Source organism: Myotis yumanensis, unplaced genomic scaffold (assembly GCF_028538775.1).
Source record: "Myotis yumanensis isolate MYYU_CA2020_CCGP unplaced genomic scaffold, mMyoYum1.0.hap1 SCAF_1, whole genome shotgun sequence".
In the NCBI taxonomy this organism is placed as follows: domain Eukaryota; kingdom Metazoa; phylum Chordata; class Mammalia; order Chiroptera; family Vespertilionidae; genus Myotis; species Myotis yumanensis.
The window spans coordinates 115,106,337-115,132,317 of record NW_027223752.1 but is presented as its reverse complement, the minus strand read 5'-3'; the positions used below and the strand labels follow the sequence as shown (position 1 = coordinate 115,132,317).

General features: G+C 51.7%; 1 protein-coding gene across 1 annotated transcript in view; it reads right to left on the bottom strand.

Annotated features, from left to right (window-relative positions):
* Nucleotides 1-25,981, bottom strand: part of SEMA7A (semaphorin 7A (JohnMiltonHagen blood group)) — a 74,405-nt gene that overhangs the window by 12,612 nt on the left and 35,812 nt on the right. Inside the window, exon 14 of the mRNA XM_070430442.1 lies at nt 16,042-16,077. Within this exon, the coding sequence (XP_070286543.1) occupies nt 16,042-16,077 (36 nt within the window). The remainder of the gene's footprint in view (nt 1-16,041; nt 16,078-25,981) is intronic.

The following is a 25,981-nucleotide window of genomic DNA, read 5'->3' as shown; positions in this document are numbered from 1 at the left end:
CTCCCTCGCCCAGTAGTGTCAAGGTTGCCCTAGCCGGTTTGGCTCAGTGGATAGAGTGTTGGCCTGTGGACTGAAGGGTCCCAGGTTCGATTCTGGTCAAGGGCACATGCCTGGGTTTCAGGCTTGATTGTTTTAGCCTGGACAGTCCTTTTTTGTGGGGGCCTATATTGTGCATTATAGATGTTTTAAAACATTCATGGCCTTTACCCACTAGATGCCAGGCAATAAAAATGTCTCCAGATATTGCCAAATGTTCCCTTCATTGAGAACCATTGTAAAAGAGCTGCAGGAACACCCTGGGCTGGTTGAACATAAGTTCATCAGTGTGCCCCTCTGTAGAGTGAGTGGGTAGAGTAAGTGGCTTTGTGTGTGCGACTGCTAAATGAGCCATTGGGTAGAAAGTGCTCAGTCTCCCTCTCTTTTCTTATCCCTGACCTTCCCGGATTTTAAAAGGTCTGTTACCCAAAGAGGGGGGGTGCAACTTTTAAGAAAGATCTTGAGAGGACCAATTCTTACCCAAAGTTCTAAGGGAGGGGGACTTTAGGCACCCTTTCTGAAGCCAGCCCAGCTAGACAACCTTTCCGCGGCTCCTCCTGCTGTGGCCAGGGTGCAGAAAGGTGGCACGATGCCATGGGGGAGGAAGCAACAGGACCTCCTCCAGCCCAGGTCTCTGTGTGCCCTGCCAAGGCCGCCCACACCTGCTGACTCTCTGGCGCCCCTCAGGCCTGTCCTGGGAAAGGTGGCTCCCCTCTACCCCAGTGCCCACAAATGTAGGCCCCAGCAGCGGCCTTATCTGTGCCCCCAGAGAGCTGGGAGGAGTGGGCAGGGCTGGAGCCAGTACTGGTGGCCGATGTTGGAAGCAGGTAACCCCACTTCCCAAGGCAATGCCTGTGTTCTTTCTCTCCAGCAGCCCTTTGCTGAGCACTGCTGTGTGCCAGACTCGGCTGTAAGGGTCAAGGTCAGCAGTGAATTCAGCAGTGAACTGAAAAATGTTTAACAACCAACTCTGGGATGCAGTGAAGGGCTCTGATCTGAGGCACTTGCCCACTTCTGTGGTGTCAGTATTTCTACCATGGCAAGGATCACGCCACCAATGCAATGTCTCTTAAGAGTGAGTTGGGCTCTAGGTGGTTTGGCTCAGTGAATAGAGCATTGGCCTGGGAACTAAAGGGTCCCAGGTTCGATTCCGGCCAAGGGCACATGCCCAGGTTGCGGGCTCAATCCCCCACAGTAGGATTTGGCAGGAAGCAGCCAATCAATGATTCTCTCTCATCATTGATGTTTCTAGCTCTCTCCCTTCCTCTCTGAAATCAATTATTATATATATATATATATATATACACACATATATATACATATACATATATATACATATATATATGTATATGTATATATATGGCTGAGTTGGTTCACACCATTATATAGTACATCTTTACCACCAGATCTGATAGACATAAATAACCTTAGGAACATAGATAACAAAATAATTAGGAAGTGATGTTTTTTAGTGTCCATTGCCCATTAACAAAAAGTATTTGATTGTAAATTTATGTAATTTAATTGTTAACAATGACTGCGTTTAACAACCAGTTCACAAAATTCCTGCAAATGTAATCATCAGCTCTCACATGCCAGTACAAGCCAACTCCAGCTCCCCAGTGGTAACTGAATGTGGTCCATGACCTCAAGATTACACTCTCTAAGGAAGACAGGCCTATTCATTGTGAGGTCATTGGTGGGGGACAGAGGGATGGAGAACCTGAGAGTCAGGGAAGGCTTCTTGGAGGAGGTGGTGTCACACACAGACCAAGGGAAGGATAAGAGTGTCCCAGATAATAGGTGGGGAATGTGCCAGGCTGATGGGAAGACTGAGGAAAGACCAGGAGAGGAGAAAGCACTTAGCATGGACCAAATAAAAAATGAAAGATTCAGTCTGGCTGAGGGAAGCTTGGGTTCCAGTGCAGGTTCTGCTGTAGACACCTCTGTCACTTGAGGCACTCTGTCCTTCTCAAGGTTTCTCCCTTGTCAAAGTGGGTCTCCAAGCCTGTTGATGTTCTAGAGCAGCCGTGGGCAAACTACAGCCCGCGGGCTGGATCCGGCCCGTTTGAAATGAATAAAACTAAAAAAAAAAAGACCGTACCCTTTTATGTATGATGTTTACTTTGAATTTATATTAGTTCGCACAAACACTCCATCCATGCTTTTGTTCCGGCCCTCCGGTCCAGTTTAAGAACCCATTGTGGCCCTCGAGTCAAAAAGTTTGCCCACCCCTGCTCTAGAGCAATCAGGCATCTAGGGAGGGGCCTCGTGACTATATAAAGCTGGCCCTCCGAAACCAAGTCTTTACCTCTCTCCCTTCCCCCTTTCACCCAGATCCCAGGTGATCCCCCAAACTCCAGGTTTGGCAGCAGAAAGTAACTGTAATTACAGTCATTTACAGAATAAAGTGCTGCCTCCTAATTACCAAGCTGTGTGTGCAATTCCAATCATGTGTCTAAGGAAACATCTCAGGAGCCCCTCCCCAGAGCTAGCCTGTCAACTGTAGCCCCCAGGCCAACCAGAATGTCATGGGGGCAGGCAGGGCAGGCTGGTGGCTGCTGCTGGACCTCCCTCTGTTGCTCCCTCGGTGCCAGCCAGGCAGGAGACCTGGTTCAGAGACCTGCCTGGAGTGGTGCAGGGAGAAGGGAGGCAGGGGAAGTGCCCCAAGAAGAGGCTGTCTCTGGAGAGGCAGGAGGCTGCCATTCACACGGCAGGCAGCAGGCGGCAGGCGGCAGGCGGCAGGCGGCAGGCGGCAGGCGTGCTGGGCCAGTCAGTGCAAGTCAGAGCTTTGCAGCCAAGGAAGGGGGCTGTTTACTGTTTAGGACGCAATACCGCCACCACCACCACCCCAGAACCCTTACTATATGCAGATTCTCTGGCCTCATACCTATCACCACCCACTGCAGAAATCCCCTCAGCAATGACCCTTACTCTTCAGGGAGCCATCCAGCTTTGCCTCACACATTTCCTAGGGCAGGGAGCTCAGGACCTCAAGAAGAAGCCTGTCATCTTTGGGGGCTCCCTTTCTGAGAAGGCTCTTCCTCAAACCACGAGAAACCTCCCTCTGCAATTCCTACCCCCAGGTTCCCTCTCATCCCCTAGAGTTGCTGTTTCCTGTGTCCTGGGAACACACTGGGCCTGATACTCACTGCTCCTCTCCTGGGCAGCTATCCGGCCTCCTGACCCTTGTCTTGTTCCTCAACCCTGCCAGTGTGAGAGGCCCCTGATTTGCAGCTCCCTGGGACTTCTCCCTGTACACATGCTCCGGGTGCCTGCATCCAGTCCCACAGCACGGGCTCCTAACTCCCAGGTGGCTCCACCCCTGAGCCCGGCCCATGCCTCCTAGTAGCCTCAGGCCTGCACTCTCACTATACCCAAACCCAGCCGCCAGCTTCCTCAGCCCTGCCCCTCTTCATCCAGTCTTTAAAGCCTCAAACTCCACCACCTCCTTGTCCTTCTCCCAAGTGTATTTAAACCCCATCTCTCTTTCCCAAGGCCGTCAGCCCTGCCCCACTCAGGCCACCATCCTCTGTCACCTAGACCCCTGCAGTGCTCCCTAGCTGGTCTTCCCACTCCTAGGGATGTGTGTGAACAGTATGGTTACTGAGAAATTCAGAATGGCCAATAGTAGATGTGGGCAAGGGGATAAAATGAGGCAGAAAGAGGCACGGGGGCTAGGTCCCTGAGACCTTCAGTGTTCAACTAAGGCTCATGACCTTGCTCTGATGAATTTTATATCTTAAATGGTGCCTAGGGCATGTCTTACCTTCTGCAGAAGCTGAGAGCCTGCCCTGCCCGCCCTCCCCCGGGTGCTGGAGGTATGGCTTCAGCCCCCACCAACCATCATGTGTACTTTTGTACCAGTAGGTAATGGAGCTGTCCTCTCACCAGACTACAGTCCTCTCTCACTGCAGGGGGCCAGGACTGGACAACAAGGGTCTGACCTGAATTTCAACCCAGCCAGTGAGTGCCACTCGTGCTGGCATGGCCCTGCATGCAGTGGTCTGGGGAAGAGTGGCCTCAGGGACCAGTCACGGCAGCCTTCCGGAATTACTGCCCTTCTTCTGACACAGGCCCACCGCCTACAAGCTCTTTCACAAACATATTATTAGCTTGTTTAATCCTCATAACAGCTCTGGGAGTTGGGTGTCATTATTCATTTTACTGTGGGCAAACTGAATGTTATGGTCCCATTAGGTGCCCATCAGGAGTCTGCTCAGAACCAGCAGGGCCAGCCAGGCCCAGGACAGAATAGAGGCCAAGTGTTGAGGGCCTGTGGGCAGGAGAGGGCTCACAGAGAGGTGGGGGCGGGGCATGGGTGTGCCTTTAGTGAGGGCTCCCAGAGTGGGGCCTGCCAGACACAGAGGGGAGAGAGGTTGGGCAGGGTCAGAACAGGGAGAGGATGAGAGGTAGGTTGAGAGAGGGCTTTAAAGCTGAGGTCTTTTCTTTCCAAAAGCAGCCAGAGGTGACCTCTGAAAATTGTTCGATATTCACATAACCCAGAAACCCTCACAAAAATCATGCAAATCAAGAGGTGCAAGCCCTGGCCAGTGCAGCTCAGTGGTTGGAATATCCTTGGGTGAGTATTATCAAACAAACAAACAAAAAAAGAGAGCGAGAGAGAGATTCAAATCTTTGTGTTCACTTTAAGAACACTCATAGGACTGCCCAGGCCATCAAGCGTATGCATTTTGAAAAGCCACCAAGTATCTGAACGATGTCACTTTACAGAAGCAATGTGTGCCATTTCGTTGTTAGAGTGGTGCAGTTGGCAGGTGTGCCCAGGCCAAACTTGGGGCTGGACACAGGGTGAGTGGCCCAAATAGAGTGCTGAATTTCTGCTGCATAAGCTTAAAAATGCAGAGACTGATGCTGAACTTCAGGGTTTAGATATCCATTCTCCGGTCATTGAGCACATCTCGTGAACAAAGCTCCCAGAACTCATGGAGCTCATGGGCAGATGAACCCATACATGAGCTTCCCCTGCCACATTGACCTGATCCTCACTACAAAGGAGCAGACTGTTCCTAAACCAGAGCAGGAGGTTGCACAGAAGAAAAAGATATCCCAGAAGAAACTGAAGAAAGAAAAATTTATAGCCCTGGAGTAAATTCAGCATAAAGTAAATATTAATAAAAGTAAAAGTGGAAAAAAAAAAACCTGAGGTCTGGAGGAAGTCTCCCTGAGTCACCCTATTTATTGTACAGATGGGGAAACTGAGGCCCGGGCAAGAACAGAAATTTGCCCAAGATCACTCAGTCTGCCAGAGGCCAAGCTGGGACCGCCTAAGGGAGGTCTGAGACAGCAGCCCAGAGATCCAACCCCTCTCCCACAGCAGCTTGAACTCCACTCTCATTATGTCCTGAACCAGACAGGGGCCTGATGGGGAGGAGGGCCAGGCAGAGGCTGTGTCCCAGGGTGCCCCCAACCTGGCCTTGGGGAGAAACAAGGACCCAGCCCCTGGGAGGGGGGCGGGGGGGAGTGGCTCACAACTGACTGACATTGGGCACAGGATGAGACTTCTATTCCCCCGAGCTTCTCTGGATGGCCACATGGGGCACTGCTGTCCCAGGAGTGAGAGCTCTCACCAGTAAGACTCCCTAGGTCAGTGGTTCTCAACCTTGGCTGCACATTAGAATCACCTTGGAATCTTTTTAAAATCCTGATTTCTGGCCCTCATCCTCCGGAAATTCTGTATCTTTGTTACTAATGTTGTGGCCCCACTCCATAACACAGAAACAGAATTTCCGGAGGATGAGGCCCAGAAATCAGGATTTTAAAAAGATTCCCAGGTGATTCTAATGTGCAGCCAAGGTTGAGAACCACTGCCCTAGGTCGTACCCAAGGTCTCAGGGAGGTGTGAGGGTGGGAATACCCAAGGTCTGGGGGAAAGGCAGAAGTGATTTCCAGTGTGTGTAGGGGGGGAGCGGGGGAGAGCGGGGAGCACACAGGGCTGAACATCAGGACTCCATCACCTGAGCACTGGAGGAATTGAGCACAGGGCAATTGGCCTCCCCGGGTGAGGGGTCTTCATAAACTCTTACCGCCCCCCCCCCCCTTACATGCCCACCAGCTTAAAGAACATTTTGGAAATGAACTCAGCTCCACCCAACCTCTACTTCCTGGAAAAGCGCATGCAGCCCAGGCCACAGACCTGCACAGAAAGTTGTCTTGAAGAGAGGCTAGAGTAGACCTAAGGAGGAACTTTGTGAGGTCTCCACACTGAGTGTCCCTGGTGGATTCCAGGACTGTTCTTTTACCAAAATCCTACCCTAGGAGGTGAGGAGGATGGTCAAGCTGCGTGGGAAAGGGGCTGGGTGTCTCTGCTGCTGTCTCAGACCTCCCCTAGGTGAGTGGGGAGGGTGGGGATGAGCTATCCCAGGGCCCAGGAGAAATCCCGGTACAGGGCATTTGTTGGCCTCCCCAGGTGAGGGGACTTCATGTCACTCCCAGCAGCCCTACAACCCTTCCCACTGGTTAGTTTCCTATAACCAGTCTTTTAGACTCTGATTGCAGCAAGAATCCCTGCTCTGACTGGGAGCTCACTATTTCCTGAGTCTCCCTTCAATGTCTCAGAGGTCCAGCTTCTAGGGGCAGAAGTTCCAGGGCAGGAAGCAATGCAAGATCGGGGCCTTCGGTGTGGTAGGGACAACCCCAGTCAGGTTGAAACAACTCCGGTGTGGTAGGGACAACCCCGGTGAGGTTGAAACGGCCCCCGTGAGGTAGGGACGACCCCGGTGAGGTTGAAACGGCCCCCGTGAGGTAGGGACGACCCTGGTCAGGTCGAAACGGCCCCGGTGTGGTAGGGACAACCCCGGTCAGGTTGAAACGGCCCCCGTGAGGTAGGGACGACCCTGGTCAGGTCGAAACGGCCCCGGTGTGGTAGGGACGACCCTTTCATCACCCTCCTCAGTTTCCCATTGATGTCAGCGTATAATAAAGTCCAGGCACTGTCTGTAGGACTGCCCCCTGTAAGGGCCACTTGTCCCCGTTAGCCTTTCAGTTCTCACAAACTCCACCCCTAGAGAGCAGACACCAAGGGGCAAGGGGCTGGGGAGTCCCATCAGGCTCCCTGGACACAGGGGCAAGTTAAATGGAGATGGAAACACATAGGGTGCAGCATCCCGGCAGGATGCAGCTTACACTGCCAGAGGGGCTGGTGATTCACAGGTACTGACAAAGGGGACATTTCCTCTCAGCAATGAAATCGGACAGGGGCCCTGGCCAGTTTGGCCTGGTGGATAGAGCGTCAGCCTTCGGACTGAAGGGTCTGGAGTTCAATTCCGGTCAAGGGCATATGTCCGGATTGTAGGCTCAATCCCCAGTGGAGGCATGTAGGAGGCAGCTGATCAATGATTCTCTTTCATTATTGATGTTTCTATCTCTCGCCTTCCTCTCTGAAATCAATAAAAATGTTTTGTTTTGTTTTTTTTAAGAAATCACACAGGGAAGCATGGGAGGGAGGAACACCCATCCCACAGCCTTTGTCCTCCCAGGTGTACTTGTAAGTCAGCATTTTGATGAGTCAATGTGACATCCTCTTGCTGTCTTATGCTGACATCTGAGTCTGGCCATGTCCTAGTGCTCTCGATCTTACCGCCTGAATACCCACCCTGTCCCATAGCCACCACCACCTCTGGCCTGGACCACAGTAAGACTTCTTCAAATTGAAATCTGCCCCCCTCTGGGGCTTTCATCACACTAAAGGTAAAAGCAGGCCTTCTGGCGCCCCCATCTCCACTCCAGCCACCCCAGCTCTTCTTCAGCCCCTTGAATGCACCTGCTCACCAACATCTTTGCTCCTCTGCACCCTCTGCTCAGAATTCCCCTCCCACTTCTTGCATGGCTTAGAGAGTGCCTAGTCATCCTTTAGGTTTCAACCCATGTCACCTCCTCCAGAAAGCCTTCCCTGACCTTTCAACTAAGTCAGATTCCCCATTACACATGCTCCTGGCACCATACATGCCTCTTCGTAGCCCTTGTCAGAGTTGCATGTATTTTGTGAGGTTTAGTTGAGTGCTTAGTAATGAGTGCCTGCCTCCCCCACTAGATTGAAACTGCAACTAATTAGTCTTATATTATCTCTGCAACATGTGGCACAGTACCTGGCACATAGTAGATGCTCAATAAACATGCACTGAGTGAATGGATTTCCCAGCCAGCTGGATGTCCCACTGCTCTTGAGGACCCCCAGCCCCTTTCTGAGAAAACCTCCCCACTGCAGAGCTCCCAGCTGAGGTTCAGACGAGAACCCAGCACAGGCCTTTGTTCTGTGAGCTGAGACTCCAGGGAACTGGTCCAGGTACCCTCCTCAGCAGGTGCTGGGTCCCGGGGCTCAGCGCAGGCGAGGGAGGGGTTCATGGTGCTTACCAGGTTCAGGGGTGAGTCTCAGTGTGTCACACACTGGCTCACCTCATTTCCCTGACAGAATAGCCCAGCTGCATCCGGATGGGAAGCACCTCCCTCCTCTGGGAAGGGCTCAGGAAGCAATCCAGCCAGCTAGATGTCCCACTGAGTCTGCAGCCCCTCTCCTCCTACCCCTAACCCTGCCTTCCCAGGCCCCTCTCCTCTCTGTGAGCCCTCTTGTCTGCAGCCCCCGCCAATGGTTGGGCTCTGTAATGGAAAGTGGGCAGCCTACACCCAGACTCCAAGATCAAGGCCAGACTCAGGAACCCTTTAGATTCCCTAACAGGTGCCAGGGATAGCCAGCCTCAGTGTCACCAATTGCTCTGACCTAGTGACTCAAAGGAAGCCAGTCCTCCAGAACCCAGCCCCAGAAGGGAGGAGACCTCCTCCCCGAGTTTGCATCTGGCTACTGTTTTAGACTCAGGCCTATGGCCTTCAGAGACTGTCCAGTCTCCATCTGGAACCAGATGCCCAGGGAGGGTCAGGGTCCAACCCAAATTCACACAGCAAGGCTGCCACAGCACCACATCAAGAATCCAGGCGCTGGCTCGTTTACGGTTCTCCCTGCGCTATAATAAATGTGGCTATTTTTAGGAAGCTAATTAGCAAGTCAAATATGACTCCTGCTAATAATACCACCTTTATGCTTTTTAGCCTCTTCATTACCTTATTTGATCCTGCGATAGCCAGGTAGTCCAGTAGTGAAGTAGGAGGTGATCTCATTCAAAAGGTGTGGTCCAGAAAAAGGAAGTGACTAGTCCTCCAGCCCAGCCCACCAGCGGGACTCAGTGATGCTCCAGAGGAATGCAGTGTCCCAGAGGCTTCCGTCCCCAGGGCCTGGCTTAGAGCCTTTCACTCAGGTAGTCTGCTCTCCTCAGGGGGTCCCCTACCCCACCCACCCAGCTAAAGTCAGCTTCTGGTCCCTCCCTTCCCCTGGCAGCTCCTGAGCCTCAGGCAGCCCTGAGGCCTGGTATCTGCTGGTGGTTTTCCTTGAAGGTCTCTAGGATGTGCCAGGATAGTTCAGGGCAAGGAGGCATGGCGGCCTAGTTTGAGCCATCCCTCAACTTGGAACCCCAGTTAGAATGGAGGACAACTTCTTCCCAGGAGGGGCCTGGGTTGTGTCCAGTCCCTAATCCTGCAGCCCCATCTCCTGCTCCCTACCCTCCTCCCTAACCCCTCCCTGCCCGCCCCCCTCCCCCCCACAAGCTTCTGGGATATACTGTGGCACCAACAGGGCTGGATAGACACAAACATAAGGTCAGATCCTGGATTGCTTCCCGAGCCCTTCCCAGAGGAGGGACGTGCTTCCCATCCGGATGCAGCTGGGCTATTCTGTCAGGGAAATGAGGTGAGCCAGTGTGTGACACACTGAGACTCACCCCTGAACCTGGTAAGCACCATGAACCCCTCCCTCGCCTGCGCTGAGCCCCGGGACCCAGCACCTGCTGAGGAGGGTACCTGGACCAGTTCCCTGGAGTCTCAGCTCACAGAACAAAGGCCTGTGCTGGGTTCTCGTCTGAACCTCAGCTGGGAGCTCTGCAGTGGGGAGGTTTTCTCAGAAAGGGGCTGGGGGACCTCAAGGGCAGTGAGGCAGGAGGATGGCATGGAAACTGGGACGCCACAGGTGTAAAGGTGTGGAGGAAAGGAGGGGCTCAGTGGTTCCCACTCAGATCAGAGTGCCCTGGCCTGTGTCCCATCTCATCCAGGTAGGCTGGCCCACAGGGGAAGAATCTGGGCACATGGTCCACCACAGGTTTGGCCTGAATGCCGCCCCCCCACCCCCCGCCCCCGCCCTTACTGTGTTAACTGTCCTGGGCACTTCCCCCCATCCTGAAGTCTCTTCACTGACTGACAGGTTGGGCTACTGGTCCCTGTCAGGCCAGCTGGGAAGGGGGCAGCTTGCCAGGAGGGAGACGAGGGATATCCGATGAAAAAGGAGGAGAAGAGACCATCCAGGGTGGCTCCACTGCCCAGAGGGTGACAGGTGCTCTCCCTCCTTTACCTGGCAGGATGAGGGTGGCACCTCCTCACCAGATTCCAGATCTGGTACCCACCAACAGGGAGCCCCCACCCCATGGGAGCTGTGTTGGCCACAGGACAGTGGCTACACTGGAAGAATGCACAAAATAGACTTTCCCTGGGTGTTCAGTCCAGTGTGTTCCTGATCAAATAGTGGTACAAGCCCTTCATGGCTGAAGTTTGGGGCACGCTTCAGCCTTCTGGGAAAACCCTGTCAACACCCCCCCCCCCCCCCCCCCCCCGCCCTGAGAGCCCTGGCCTTTCTCTCTCAATGGAAAAGGTCTCTGAATTTCCTCTCGACCCTGACAGCAGAGTCTGCTCACTACCTCTCCCTCCCCAGCCCTCTCCACCCCACACTCTCTAGGGTGGTAGCAAGGGAGCCGAGAAAGAGCCACCAGCACCAGTGGGAGAGGGTGTGTAGGCACCAATAGCCTTGTGGCAGATGTGCCCCCTTGAGAGAGGCACCCAGTAGCAAGACAGGTGCAGGAGCCCTGACTTAGGACTGTCACACAGCATCAGGGAAGAAGCAGCTAGCTCCCAGTGAGGGTTGGGAGCCTGAGGGTTAGAAAGCTGTAGCTTTTCAGCTGAGTGAGCAAGAAACATTGGCTAAAGTGGAGATGGTGCTCCACTTTCCTGGCAGAAGCTAGGGAGAGCTGCCCACTGGCTGCAGCACCCAGCACTGAGCAGTCCACAGAGCCAGACTAGGCAGGGCAATATCAGGGTTCCAGAGAGGTGGGGAGCAGATGGTGGTGGAAACCCCTCCCCCCTCCTCCATGATAAAAGTGAGTCATCCTGGTTAGGAAGGGGATGACTGGTGCTGGAGAGAAGCCCTGCTGTCCAGGGGATGGAGGGGCAGCTCCCTAGACTGTGAGCTCAGCAAGGAATGTGGCCTGAGTCACCATGGTCCAGTGGGGCTCAAGGGCTGGGGTGTAAGCAGGGGGCAGGGGGTGGCATTCACTCTGGAACCAGATCCTGGCAGTACCCCCAGGGCATAGAACTTAGACCCAGGCAAGAAGTGTCCTTGCTCTGGACCCCCCACTGTAAAGGAACCCACTCTGGCCCTCCTCTGGCTTCAGCCGCCCTCTCACGGCGGGGAGGGAGGGTGCATGCCTACGCAAATGCAGGACCCCAGAATTCCCTGCCCACAAGGTCCAGAGCCCAATTCCCCTGGGCCTGTGGCTGGTGTGCATACCGCCAGGCTACGGTGTGACCAAGGGCAGCTGCTCCAGCTATGTGAATGGACCATGGACAAATGGCCTGAGGTGGCCACATGTGCTTCCCAAGGTTGGACCTGGAGGAGGGGCTGGAGATGGCTCTCCCTGTGCTGCCACATTGCAGCACCGAATCCAGGAGACCAAGGGTTCTAAATGCAACCTGGCCTTCCAGGTTGTGAAAGTAGACTTGTCAACGTGGGAAGCTAGAACATATTCTATTTTTTTAAATATATTTTTATTGATTTCAGAGAGAGGAAGGGAGAGAGAGATAGAAACATCAATGATGAGATATAATCATCTATCTGTTGCCTCCTGGACACCTAGGATCGAGCCCGAAACCCAGGCATATGCCCTGACTGGGAATTGAACTAGGTTCATAGGTTGATGCTGAACCACTGAGTCACCCCAGCCGGGCTAGAACATATTCTATTTAGCCTTTTACTTGCTTGATTTATAGCCTTTAAATATCTACACATTTGTTATGTGGGCGTCCATTTGTACTTCTGCCCTGAGCCCCACAAATGCCTGGAGTGCAGGTACCTGATGGCAGGGCCCGACGCCCGCCATCACAAGTGCTTCCTCATTCTTGCTCTGAAGCTCGTGGCCTCCTGTGAGGCCCTGGAAGGAATGTAAATGCCGAAACTCCCAGCAACCAGCGGCAGTCCTAAAGCTCTAGTCCCCAATTCTTTTCAGAGCTGGTTGTCTAGGCACCAAGGGGCTGACAATCAGGGTGGTCCCAGGAGGCTGGGCGCCTGAGGGGAAGAAAGTCCTTACTGCACACCTCCAATTAGCCAGGCTCTAACCGGCTCCACAGCCCTCAGTAACCCTCGGGGGAGGCCTGCTTTGTAGGTTCACAGGACTTGCCCAAGGTCACACAGGTGGCTTTGAAGCCCCATCTCTGTGCCCAGGACCTGTGCTCTTTGCACTTGAGCAGTCAGAGAGAAGTGTGGGGCATTTGTAGGGAGCTGGGTAGAAGCAGAGAGCAGGATCTGTGGGTCACCACTGGGGAGCCAGGTCCAGCCACTATGCGTGGACCCCATGCTCTGGCCGCCAGCCTGCTCAGTTTATTGGGAAGCAGGTCGTGGACCAAGTCCCCCCTTCTAGCCTCTCTCAGGCCCTGAGTGCCTGTCACCAGAGATGGAGGAACTCTCATCCATGAGAAGCCCCAGGCATCCCTGAAATGAGCACTCCAGATGGAGGGGAGAGTAGGAATTTACCCGGCCACATGGGGTGCCAGGCCAGCCATGTGCAGGGGACAGATAATGCTATGGCCAGGCCTCTCCATACTCAACTCACACCAGCGGCCTCGCTAGACTCCCCACATAGTGCAGCCTTGGGTGTCACTGCACCTCCTATGCCTGACCTCAGCTTCCCCACCTGGGACAACAGTGTCCTCTCTGTGAGGCTTTATGAGGATAACACCAGGTGGGCACCAGCTCAGGCCTGGTACCTGCTCACACACCATGTGTTAGTGCGTGTGTCGGGGGGAGGGGCGAGTGTGGGGAGAGCTGTCAACAAAGATTAATTCCTCTTTTTGAAGGTAAAGTCAGTTCCGATTTTCAGAAAAGAGGAAATAGGTGGATTCCTGAGAAATGATAAGCCAGAGGGGAAGATCTACCCCCAGGCAAGTGTCTAGCTCTGATGATTCAATAGGTGAGGTCCAGGTAGGCCCAGAAAGGAACAGGTGACCAGACAGGAGCTAGCAAACCCAGCACCTGTCTGTTAAATTCCGGTGGGCCCCAGCCCCGCCTCCAGACATCCATTCTCTCCTGAGACCTTCCGCCCAAGACCTGGAGAGGGTGCTGAGCACCTGTAAGCATCGCTGGTCAGGTCACACTCAGCAAAGACTCTCAGCACCCACGCCTGCCGAGCAGCACCCACCTGCCCCTACTTGGCCAGCTGGTCTCTGCAGTTAAGCCTCAGCCTCTCTCCCAGATGCCATATGGCTTCCCTGCCTCCTTGTCTTTACCCAGACTGCCTCTGGCCCTGCCACTCTCCTCCCGCCTCTGTGTCTGCACAGTTGCCCCATTCGAAAGCCCTTCTGTTTGGGGGTCCTCTGAGAGCAGCCAGGTTTAGGCCTGAAGGTAGGGCCAGGCTGGGAAAGGGATTCACACCCTCACTTCAGAAAAGTATTTCAAAAGATTCCCCTGCTTAAATGGGTTTCCTGTATGGTCTTCTCACCACAGTGGAAACAATCGTCAGGTTATGTGTAAGAGATGTTGACACTTCTGCCTTTGTCCCTCCTTTAGCTCTGACCACATTCCCCTCCCATAGTCTCCTCTTCTCAGGACTCAGGACTCAGGAGCCAGAGTGGAGTAAGGAAGTCACCTCAGCCTTCTTCCAGAAAAGCCCCAGAGAACATGACACTCATCCTGTCTCACATGTCCCAACCTCCTCGACCTTCCGTTGCTGCCTCTTAACATCAAACCCTTTTTCATGTCTTCGCAGGCGTCTGGAGCCCTCTCAGAGCTGCTCACCCCACCTCCAGCCTCTGCCCAGCAGGATAAGGAAAGCACCTCCCTCGTGGGGTTTGGAGCTGTTGAGAAGTTTAGTGAGACAGTGCACACAGAGCACAGTTCACATGTGGATATTGCTTTACTGATGCCAGATCTTGGGCCACATAAAGCCAATCAGCACCTGCTGAACACTGTTGCTTGGCTCCTGGTAGTTTTCAGTTTCTTCTCTGAGCCAGGGGCCCCCCAAAGCTGGTCTCCATCTCACTACCCTGGCGCGTTCCTTCTTTCCAATCACTGAACTCCCCAGTCTCCCGAGCTTCCAACCTGGCCTTGGAATGAGCTGCTCTCTGCTCTTCACAAACTCACACTTGCTTTTTTTTTTTTTTTTTTTTAAGTGAAAGGCATCTCACAGAAAGCAGAAAGGATTTTATTATTTTATTTTATAATATATTTTTATTGATTTCAGAGAGGAAGGGAGAGAGAGAGAAACATCAGTGATGAGAGAGAATCATTGATTGGCTGCTCGTCTTCTACTGGGGATTGAGCCCGCAACCCAGGCATGTGCCCTTTGGCCGGAATCGAACCAGGGACACTTCAGTCCACAGGCCAAGACTTTATCCACTGAGCCAAACCAGCTAGGGCTCACACTTGCTTTTTAACTTGACAAAAATCCCAGGGCTTTTTGGACATTCATACATAGAAAGCATCTATATTTTTTACTGCTGTGTAGTATTCCATCATGTGAATATACCACAGTCTAAACCAGTTCCATGTGGATAAGTATAGAGGGCATTTCCAATCTTGTGAATCATCTTGTGCATACAGGGTACAAGTAGGGTTACAGTTGTGAGTGACATTCTTCTGAGTTAGCAAAGCTATTGTATTAATCATAACTCACGTGCCTTCTTCAATACAAATAACTGTAAACGTACTTCTGCCCACTGCGTATGCCTGCAGGTGCTGCTGTGGGACAGACTCCAGAAGTGGGATAGCAAGGTGTGAGGCGCCTCTTTCCCACAGCCTTACCGACCTGGTGTGTATCCCAGCAGAGTCCAGATTTGGACCCAGGGCTGGGTAACTCCAAACTCATGCCCTCCCCTCTGTAGCAACCTCCCTCCCTCAGAAGTAGGGCCTGAGCCATGGAGGGACTGAGGGCAGCCTTGTGGAGCCAGCCCAGGCCATACTACTGCTCATGTGGGCCACCAGCCCCTGGCCCGCACAGAGGCAGAGCTGAGTTGGCTGCCATCAGCCACAGGGTGGGGCTGTCCATGCCAGCTTCATGTGGGAGGCCTCCCAGCTCTTCACCCCACTGCTGGCTTCAGGGAAGGTTGCTGCTCCTTGCCTGAGCCCTCGGGGTCCCCTCTGAGCTGCCCTGCCCTCCTATCCCCCTATATCCACTCCTCTCCAGTCTTATGGAAACACTCCCTACCTCTGTGCCTCTGACCATGTAGTTTCCCTCAGCTCTTTCTTTGCCCAGCTAAGTCCTGCTTTTACACAAAAACAGAATGCAAGAATCACTTCCTGTACTAACAGTACCTAGTTGGTTTTAATGCCTTCTCCCTGGATTTGGCCCAAAGGCATGAATGATGTCCTGATGTCTGTCCTCACAGTGGTACAGGCTTGGCTGGCACAGCATGGAGGCTTATACTTGGGCAGCTAAGCCATCCCCAGGAGTTTCAGCCACACTGAGCCCCTGGAGTTACCAAAATCCCCCACCCGACAGTGCCACACACCAGGGCAGCCCCAAGGAAAAGCCAGTCCCTCAGAGGCCCTTTGCTAAAGATCTAAAAAGTGCCCTCAAAGCCCCACATGATGGGGAAGTGAGGCCTTCAGGAGGCCAGAGTGGCAAGAGGCACTTCAAGGACATCATCATCTGGACTTCCCCCCACAACTCCAGTTTTACTCACATTTCTTCACAGCAGCTGCTGGGACAGGCCTGGAGGCTACCAAGGAACAAGATCAAAAGATAACGTCAGCCTGAGTGAGCTGAGCCCCAGAGGAGGAAGGTCTGAGCTCTCTCTGTCAGTAGCCAGAGCCCCTGAAGGAAGTACCCCAACCCTGGAGAGACTCAAGTGAACCAAAGACATGAAAGCAGCCACAGGCACCTCCCTCACAGGGCCACAAAGACCCCTGCCAAACCCAAAGGTGGTCCAAGACCTTGAATTGGCACCAATTTGGTAAATCTGGTGCATGATCTCTGAGCTCACACTCCATGGTGGAATAGAAAGTCTTCCTCTAGGCTCAGACAGGGCCTGGGGCTGCCAGCCCACCCACCTGAGCACCAGGTGAGGCTGGTCCCTCCTATCTGCAACCCCATCAGAGCCATTGCCACTGAGCACACTGGTCATAGGAAGATCAGGACCTCTTCTGCTGTCCAGGAGGGCAGGGGCTGCGTCCTCCCCCTCCCCCACATACCCACCGCAACTGATGTGGCCAGGGACGTACCCTGAGGACCTGTGAGTCACTAAGAGTAAGTGAGTGAGAGAATTTCAACTTAGTCCTATGAAGTATTTATTCATTGCCCACTGGCATGGCTCAAAGGTTGAGCATCAACCTATGAACCAGGAGGTCATAGTTCAATTCCTGGTCAGGGCACATGCCCTGGTTGCGGGCTTGATCCCCAGTGTGGGGGGTGCAGGAGGCAGCCGATTGATGATTCTCTCTCATCATTGATGTTCCTATCTCTCTCTCTCTCTCCCTTCCTCTCTGAAATCAATTAATATATATATATATTATTATGATGATGATGATTAGTTAATTGAACAAACATTTCCCAAGTCTACTTTTGGGGCCAGTCACCACCCACTGGGTGCTTCAATCTCCAAAATAGGAGAGGCCATTGACATTGTCAACCAGCCAGGCCCAGCCCTAGCTCACTCCTACCCAGTGAGGATGGAACCCAGCCAGGCCTCCAGCCTCTTCCCTCAGACCTGTCAGAGACAAGGCAGGCTGAGGGAGGTGGCTTGATGACTAGTGTTGGGATCATCCCTCCATTCCCACCCTCTAGGGACCAAGATGGGATTGACTAAGAGCCATCCCCCATACATCAAACCCACCCCAACCCTGGGGCCTCAGGGGGCAAGTGAGGCAGAACTGAAACTGGACAGAAGGGAAATAGGTCAGAACAGGCCCCAGGAGCCTCTATTGCTTACCCCTCCTCCCCACACACCCTGCCCAGAACCCCTTCCTGCAAGCCTGGGAAAGTCTTTGAAGCTTGGCTTCCTCCTATCTGGGCCTCCCCTCCCGCTTCCTTTAAGCCTCCTGCTGCCTCCCCTTCCCTACCGCCAGCCTCATTCCATCCACCTTGTGGTTCATCCTATCAGAGCTCAAAGGACCCCAGGCTGGGTTCTGGAGATCAGAGCTCTGGTCTTCTCAAGTGACCTTTGGCACATCATCCCCTCTGAGCCTCAGTTTCCTCATCTGGTTTGTGTTGCTGGCATATGATCTTTTCAACACAAAGAAACAGGCTCTAATGGGTGGCTTTCAGGAAAGGATGGGACTTTTCAGATGGCAATACTTGGCACCTTGGCCACCAGCCCTCCCAGGGCCATGGGTGCTGGGAAGGGAGCAATGGCAGGGACAAGCAACCACAGCATAAACATTGCCTCCTTTGAAGTCTGCCCTACATCCCTCATGGATAAGGCGCCCATTCCCCATCCTTCACTTCACTCATAACCAGCAGCCACTGTTTCCTGTCTATGTCCCCTGACCCTGCCAGAGCAGCCTGAATCTCAGTCCCTCTGCATCCCCTACCGCAAGCACAGGCTTCACACCAAGTAGGTTCTCTACAAAATGTGTGTTAAAAGAATAAAGGCACAGAAATCAAGTGTTGGTGAGGAGGTAGAAAGCAGTTCCCCACGAGTTAAACATAAAATTACCATATTATTCCACAGTTTCACTCCTAGGTAGATAGACCCAAAAGAATAAAAAAAAATATATGTCCACATAAAAACACAGACACCAATGTTCATACAGCATCATTCATAATAGCCAAACGGTGTAAACAACCCCATGGTCTATGAACGGTGACTGATATCTGTTAGGTTAGGTGGCTCAGGAGGTGGTGCTCCCAGTCGGTACACACGCGTCAGTAGGCTCTACCTTCCTTCTGTCCTTCCTCCCCTCTGCCCCGCCCCTGGGAGGTTGTGCCCACGCCCACCCAGGCCACTTCTCCTGCGCTCTCCCCTCCCCTTACAGGCCTGCCTTAGTAACCTGTACCCCACGCAGTGCACTCTGTAAGTTCTAACTGCCCGCCTTCCACTGTGCGCTCTGCCGAATCTCCTCCCCCATGACTGCCAGCACTTTAATTCACAGGTGGCCGGCCAGTTCCCTTTGCAAGAGGTTGCAGCTGGGCTCTCTTCAGACCCTTTTAACCAGCAGCTTTCTTCTCCCCTAGAGCCCAAATCCTGAGAATGTTAGCTCCAGAACAGCCTCTTCCATTTCTGCGCCCATTCTACCCCTGAGGGAAGCAGTGGGGACTGAGGGCATAGTCTGAATCTATGCCCCCACTCTCTAAACCCGACCTTTAAGGTCTTTCTTAGTCCTCAAACCCAGGTCCGAGATCAAGTGAAAAAATGGCCTTGAAAGTTCTTAATGCCCGTGAGGAGCAGGCACAGTCAGAATGGCAAGCCTGCCTTCCACAGAAGGTAGACCTGCAGACACAAGCCTTGGTGTGGCCCTGAGACCGATGGCAGCCGCCATGGCCCCAAAGGGTCTGTGAGCGGTGGGGGTGCAACGAAAGGAACGCCGCCACCGCCACCGGAGAATGCTTCAAATGCGGAGATGAAGGCCACTGGGCAAAGCAGCGTGCGGTCAAAATGGTCACTGGAAGAGTGACTGCCCCTGGAAAAGTGGTGGGCCTTCTGCGCCTCAGCGTAGAAGGGCCACCCTTCTAGGTCATGACCCCCACTGGCCATGTTGGAACTGGCTGAAGACTGAAGAAGCCCAGCCTCAACGACTCCATCACCCTTTGCCGAGCCTCGGATCACAATGAAGGTAGTGGGTCACCTTCCCGGTCGACACGGGGGCTGCCTTCCCTGTCCTGCCCTCCTTTTTAGGGCCCCTTTATCCTTCCAAGATCTCGGACTTGGGTATTGACGGCAAATCCACCTGCCTTCTGGCCACCGGACCCCTTCCTTGCCTCCATCATAGCCCTATAACCCACTCATTCTTAGTCATGCCGTGCCCCTGTTAGGACGAGATATCCTCACCATCCTAGCGGCCACTCTGCCCTTCAGCCTCCCCACTCCAGCTTCCCTGCTCCTTCCACTCCTGGCCCCCTCCCTTTACACGGACACCGATTCCCCACTGCCATGCGTCCTGTCATGGGGCCCAGTTGTCCCAGACCATAGTCGCCTAGCTCAGTCTCCCCCTAGCTCAGTCTCTCAGTCTCCGCCGTGAATGCCTTATCTCTTTATCTCCTCCACACTGTCCCCTCCTCTGAACTGAAAACTGCTCTGATCTCGCCCCATCCCCCTCCACCCTTCCCAAAGGAAAAATGCAGCAGTTTTAAAATCCAAGCGGCTAGAGGCCTGGGAACAGGCTGCGCGACCTGCTCCCTCCCTCCCCGCCTTTTCTCCAGTCTCCAGGTCCCTGGCTTCCACTGCTCCTTCCATTTTCCCTTGGATAACAGCGCATTCTAACATTTCCTCCCACTTTCACTGCAATACCTACCTCTCTCAGGCTCACAGAGTGCCTCACACCATCCCCAAAGAAGATTCTCCAACACCATCCAGGACCAGATGACTCATCATTCCTCACAGGCTCTTACCAGGCAAGCGACCCTCCAATTTTGCTCAGGTTTTTCATATTTTCAGGGGAAACAGATACGGAATGATGAGGGAGTCATCAATTCTACTGTCTGGGATGGGAAATCCTCTAGTGTCACTCTCTATTTACAAACCCTGGACCTACTCCTATGCCCACACTCATCAACACAACTTTCCATCTACTCTCTAACATCAATCCCTTCTCTACATCCTGCTGGATTTCTCTGTCACTGGCTCAAACTCTTATCATAGCCACTCAATTCCAACCTATTGGACCATCTAACTAAACTCTAGAAATTCGCAGCTCCTGGACCGGACCTTCTGCCCATGGCCTTGACCAGAAGTCCAGGCTACACCAAGGAGCCCCACCTTCTTGAGCCCTTTTGACCCTTCTTGCTCAACCACCGTCTCCTTACTGACCCCCCTGCAGCTGAAGCTTCCTCAACTGAATACCTCAGCTCATGTCCCCGCCCCTCACCCAACCGCAGTATAAAAAAAGCGCCCCCCTCCCTATTGGCGTGAATCCATGTGCCCTGTCCTTGGGGGTACGTGGGTCTCCCGGGGACGCAGAATAAACTTTCCTTTCCTTTCTTTTCTGATTCACTGGACTCTATTTCTTGCGCCGCCTCCTGAGCCACCTAACCTAACAATATCCACACAATAGAATATTATTCAGCAATAAAAAGACGGGAAGTACTGATACATGACGCTACAACATGGATGAACCTTGAAAACATTATGGTAGGTGAAAGAAAACCAGACACAAAGACCACAGAGTGTATGATTCCACTCATATTAAATGTCTAGAATGGTCAAATCCAGAGACAGAGTAAATTAGTGGGGGCAGAGGGAAGAGGGAGGAATGGACAACAAGTATAAAGTTTATTTTGGGTGATGAATTGCTCTGTAAGTAGATAGTGGTGAATGTGAATAAACTGGAAACCACTGGATTGTACATTTTATTTTATTTTTTTGTTGTTGTTGCTTAAAGCATTACAAAGGGTATTACATATGTGTCCTTTTTTTTCCCCGCTCTTGACAATACCCCGGCTTCCCCTACCCCCCGGTGTCTTATGTCCATTGGTTATGCTCATATGCATGCATACAAGTCCTTCAGTTGATCTCTTACCCCCCTCCCTCCTGCCCCCCAACCCTCCCCTGCCTTCCCGCTGCAGTTTGACAATCTGTGTGAGGCAGCTCTGCCTCTGTATCTATTATAGTTCAAAAGTTTATAATGGTCTCTATTATCCATGAATGAGTGAGATCATGTGGTATTTTTCCTTCATTGACTGGCTTATTTCACTTAGCATAATGCTCTCCAGCTCCATCCATGCCGTTGCAAATTGTAAGAGTTCCTTCTTTTTTACAGCAGCATAGTATTCCATCGTGTAGATGTACCACAGTTTTCGAATCCATTCATCTACTGATGGGCACTTAGGCTGTTTCCAAATCTTAGCTATGGTGAATTGTGCTGCTATGAACATATGGGTGCATATATCCTTTCTGATTGGTGTTTCTGGTTTCTTGGGATATATTCCTAGAAGTGGGATCACAGGGTCAAATGGGAGTTCCATTTTTAGTTTTTTGAGGAAATTCCATACTGTCTTCCATAGTGGCTGCACCAGTCTGCATTCCCACCAGCAGTGCAGGAAGGTTCCTTTTTCTCCACATCCTCTCCAGCACTTGTCGTTTGTTGATTTGTTGATGATAGCCAGTCTGACAGGTGTGAGATGGTACCTCATTGTTGTTTTGATTTGCATCTCTCGGATGATTAGTGACTTTGAGCATGTTTTCATATGTCTCTTGGCTTTCTGAATGTCCTCTTTTGAAAGGTGTCTATTTAGATCCTTTGCCCATTTTTTGATTGGATTGTTTATCTTCTTTTTGTTAAGTTGTATGAGTTCCCTATAAATTTTGGAGATAAGGCCCTTATCAGACATGACGTTGGCAAATATGTTTTCCCACGCAGTGGGTTTTCTTGTTGTTTTGTTGATGGTTTCTTTTGCTGTGCAGAAGCTTTTTATTTTGATGTAGTCCCATTTGTTCATTTTCTCTTTAGTTTCAACTGCCCTAGGAGCTGTATCAGTGAAGAAATTGCTTCGGCATATGTCTGAGATTTTGTTGCCTTTGGATTCTTCTAGAATTTTTATGGTTTCCTGTCGTACATTTAAGTCCTTTATCCATTTTGAGTTTATTTTTGTGTATGGTGTAAGTTGGTGGTCTAGTTTCATTTTCTTGCATATATCTGTCCAATTTTCCCAACACCATTTATTGAAGAGACTATCTTGGCTCCATTGTATGTTCTTGCCTCCTTTGTCAAATATTGCCGAAACCGGTTTGGCTCAGTGGATAGAGCATCGGCCTGCGGACTGAAAGGTCCCAGGTTCGATTCCGGTCAAGGGCATGTACCTGGGTTGCGGGCACATCCCCAGTGGGAGATGTGCAGGAGGCAGCTGATCGATGTTTCTCTCTCATCGATGTTTCTAACTCTCTATCCCTCTCCCTTCCTCTCTGTAAAAAATCAATAAAATATTTTTTAAAAAAAAATATTAATTGAGCATATTGGTTCAGGCCGATTTCTGGGCTCTCTATTCTATTCCATTGATCTATATGTCTGTTCTTGTGCCAGTACCAGGCAGTTTTGAGAACAGTGGCTTTGTAATACAGTTTGATATCTGGTATTGAGATCCCACCTACTTTGTTCTTTCTCAGGATTGCTGCAGCTATTCGGGGTCTTTTTTTATTCCAGATGAATTTTTGGAGAGTTCGTTCTAGATCTGTGAAGTATGCCGTTGGTATTTTAATGGGAAGTGCGTTGAATTTATAGATTGCTTTGGGTAGTATGGACATTTTAATGATGTTGATTCTACCAATCCATGAACACGGTATGTTCTTCCATCTGTTTATGTCTTCCTCTGTCTCTTTTTTCAACGTCCTGTAGTTTTCTGAGTAGAGGTCTTTTACCTCTTTAGTTAAGCTTATTCCTAGGTAGCTTAATTTTTTTGGTGCGATGGTAAATGGGATGGTTTTTATAATCTCTCTTTCTGAAAGTTCACTATTGGTGTATAGAAATGCCTCAGATTTCTTGGCATTAATTTTGTATCCTGCTACTTTGCCAAATTCATGTATTAAGTCTAATAGTTTTTTGACGGAGTCTCTAGGGTTTTGTATGTATAATATCATGTCATCTGCAAATAAGGACAGTTTTATGGATTGTACATTTTAGGTTTTGTTTTGTTTTGTTAATCCTCACCCAAGGATATATTTTTCCATTGATTATTAGAGAGAATGGAACAGAGGGAGAGAGGGAGGAAGGGAGGGAGACACACACACACACACACACACACACACACACACACATGTCCTCAATGTGAGAAAGATACATTAATTGGTTGCCTCCCATAGGCACCCTGACTGGGCTGGGGATCAAACCTGCAACCCAGGTACATGCCCTTAACCAGAAATTGAACCCAAGACCCTTCGGTTCATGGGCCAACATTCTAACCACTTAACCATACTGGCCAGGGCTGGATTGTACATTTTAAAAGGGTGATTTTTAAAAATCTCAATAAAATAAAATAAAGAAAGGCAAACTACCTCCCTCTAGGGAAGAGCTAGAAGGCCAGACTTGTCTGTCTGGTTGGTTTGCTTGTCTATTTCTGTCTCTGAAAACACCATCCCACAGGAGCCATTCTTTGTCCTGGGGAGGTCCCACCTCCCACCCAGTCCTGCCTCCAGAGCAGCCTGTGAGGAGTAGTGGGAGGGGAAGGGCCCCAAGGAAACCTTGGGCCTTGTTATGGGATGAAACCCTCTCTGTACCCTCAGCTTCAGGGCAGGTGCTCCCACAAGTAAAACCAAGGTGTGGCTCTGGTCTCGACTCTGGCACAGGGCCTGCCCCGCCCTCGGTGTCTCCATCAGCAATGTGCCTCACAGGACAGGATGAGTGTGACACAGCCTGGGCGCAAACAATTGGGAAGTTCATCCTTTGGTCTGACTGCGGTATCTGGCTTGGAGACAGTAGTGGGAAGAGGTTTCCACTGAGTCAGCTTGATTCATTTCCTGTTGGGATCCCTGTCCTTGGATGCTCACTTCATAGTGATGGAGCAGGAGGTGGGCTCCCTCGGGCCCCCAAAGCAGTTGCTCCCTGAATGATTCTGGTGGGAGCCAGTGAAAGGAGAAGGCTGTCCCCTCCCCACCCTCCTACCCCCCCACCCCACCCCCCCACCCCCCGCCCCGCTCCACCCCTGGCGACACACCCCAGTCAGAGCAGAGGGGCTGGGCCACCACCCAGCCTGCTTCTGATCACTAAGAGGACAGACAGGTTGGCAAGTGGCCCTCTCCTATCTGAGCCTCTTGGGACTGGTGCTTCCATGACATTTCTCAGAGGTCCGTGCATCAGAGTGATCCCGCTGTCTGCTTACCTCTCCCCGTATATCCCCTGTGTCAACCGAGAGCCAGCAAAGAAGAGGAGCTTAAACACCTGTAAGATGAGTGAATGTGATCAAATAAAGTGGTCTCAAACCCCAGTTTCTTGATGACAAAGATTAGAAGAATCTTTTTGCTGCAAAATGTTGGTAAACTGATTACACTCTCTGCACCTCTATTCCTTTAAGTATAAAATGGAAACAATAATGGTATCAACCTCATAGGGATGGTGAGAAAATTAACTAAAATAATTCATGTGAAACTTTTAGAACAGTCCTGACACTCACAGGATATATGCTGTACAGTCACCTCTATCACTATTTGTGATACTGTCTTTATGGTCTTGCCCATTGAAGCCAATGTGAGTCTCTGACAAAGAGGGTGGAGATAGTGACACCTTTCAGAAAGACCTCTGGGCTCCTGCTGGGTTAGCCTCAGTCCCTGGAGGGGCTTTGAATTCTGCCCCAGCAGTGGGAGGTGCCCTTTCCCAAGTGCTCAGCCATGACTCCTCCTGCCCCTTGCAAGCCTACTACACTCAGAACCTGCACTTAAGAGGTAGGTGCTCAGAAGTAGGCTGGTCTGGACAGAGACAGGCCCATGCGTTGAGGGTGGTGGATGGAGGCAGGCTTCAGCCCAGATGCTAGGGCTTCCTGCCTGCACAACCTCTTTCCCTGCACCCCTGTTATATGTGTTATATGATTTTGACCTGGGGAGACCAGGAAAGTTGGGCATTCCAGGAAAGCTCCGACACGCCCAGGAAATTTAAGTACTTGGCAGGGCCTCATCCGGCCCATTGTCCTGAAAGGAAAGGAACAAAGGCCTTGCCACTATGACCATGACCTCCCCTAGGAATACAGTCTCGCTTCCTCCCTACAGCCACCTCCCCTAGAACTTCCCACGGTCTAGTCACCCCTGTCCCCAGCTCCCAGGCGGGTCATAGGGCATCTCAGCAGGACCACAGGGAAGGTGCATCAAATGGGGCAGGGGCTGGAGACCTGGGCTAGTTCATCATTAAATCCACATCACATCTTCATGTTCCACTCTCTGCGCTCACCTGAAGAGCAATCTCTCTCTCTCTCTCTCTCTCTCTCTCTCCCCTTCTCTCTCTGCAGTTCCTATTGGCCCAGTGACCCCACTAGATTCCTCAGATACCAGAGGCGGTTTCAGCTTAGGTCTTCAAGTTCCCAGTTGCCAGTGCCAGGGAGGCAGGGACAGCCTGGACATCAGCTGTGGGTTTGCCTTGAGCCTGTGGACACAGAAAGTTTCATAGCCTCCCTTCTCTGGAGGGACCTGGGAGTGAAAACTCTGCGGGGAGTGCACAGATGTGCATGCCTGCATGTGTGTATGTGTGAGCAGGTCATGTGTGTGGTCCTCTGTGCCTGTGTGTTATGTGTATACATGCTTGTTCTGTTGTGGGTGGTGGGAACAGCACCAGGTGTTAGGTGGGGTCAGACTGGACCTGGGTCAGCAGCCTCAGTACTTGAGTTCTGGCTAGGAAAGAATTCAAAGCCAAGACTCAAGCTATAAAAGAACATTTATTTGGAAAATCAAAGAGGTAAAAGTAATTTGTAGCCAAAATGGGCTTAGGACACAAGTTATAGAGATAAAGGAAGGGCCCTAGAGCTTAGGAGTGAAGAAGGTAAAGGTGATGCAG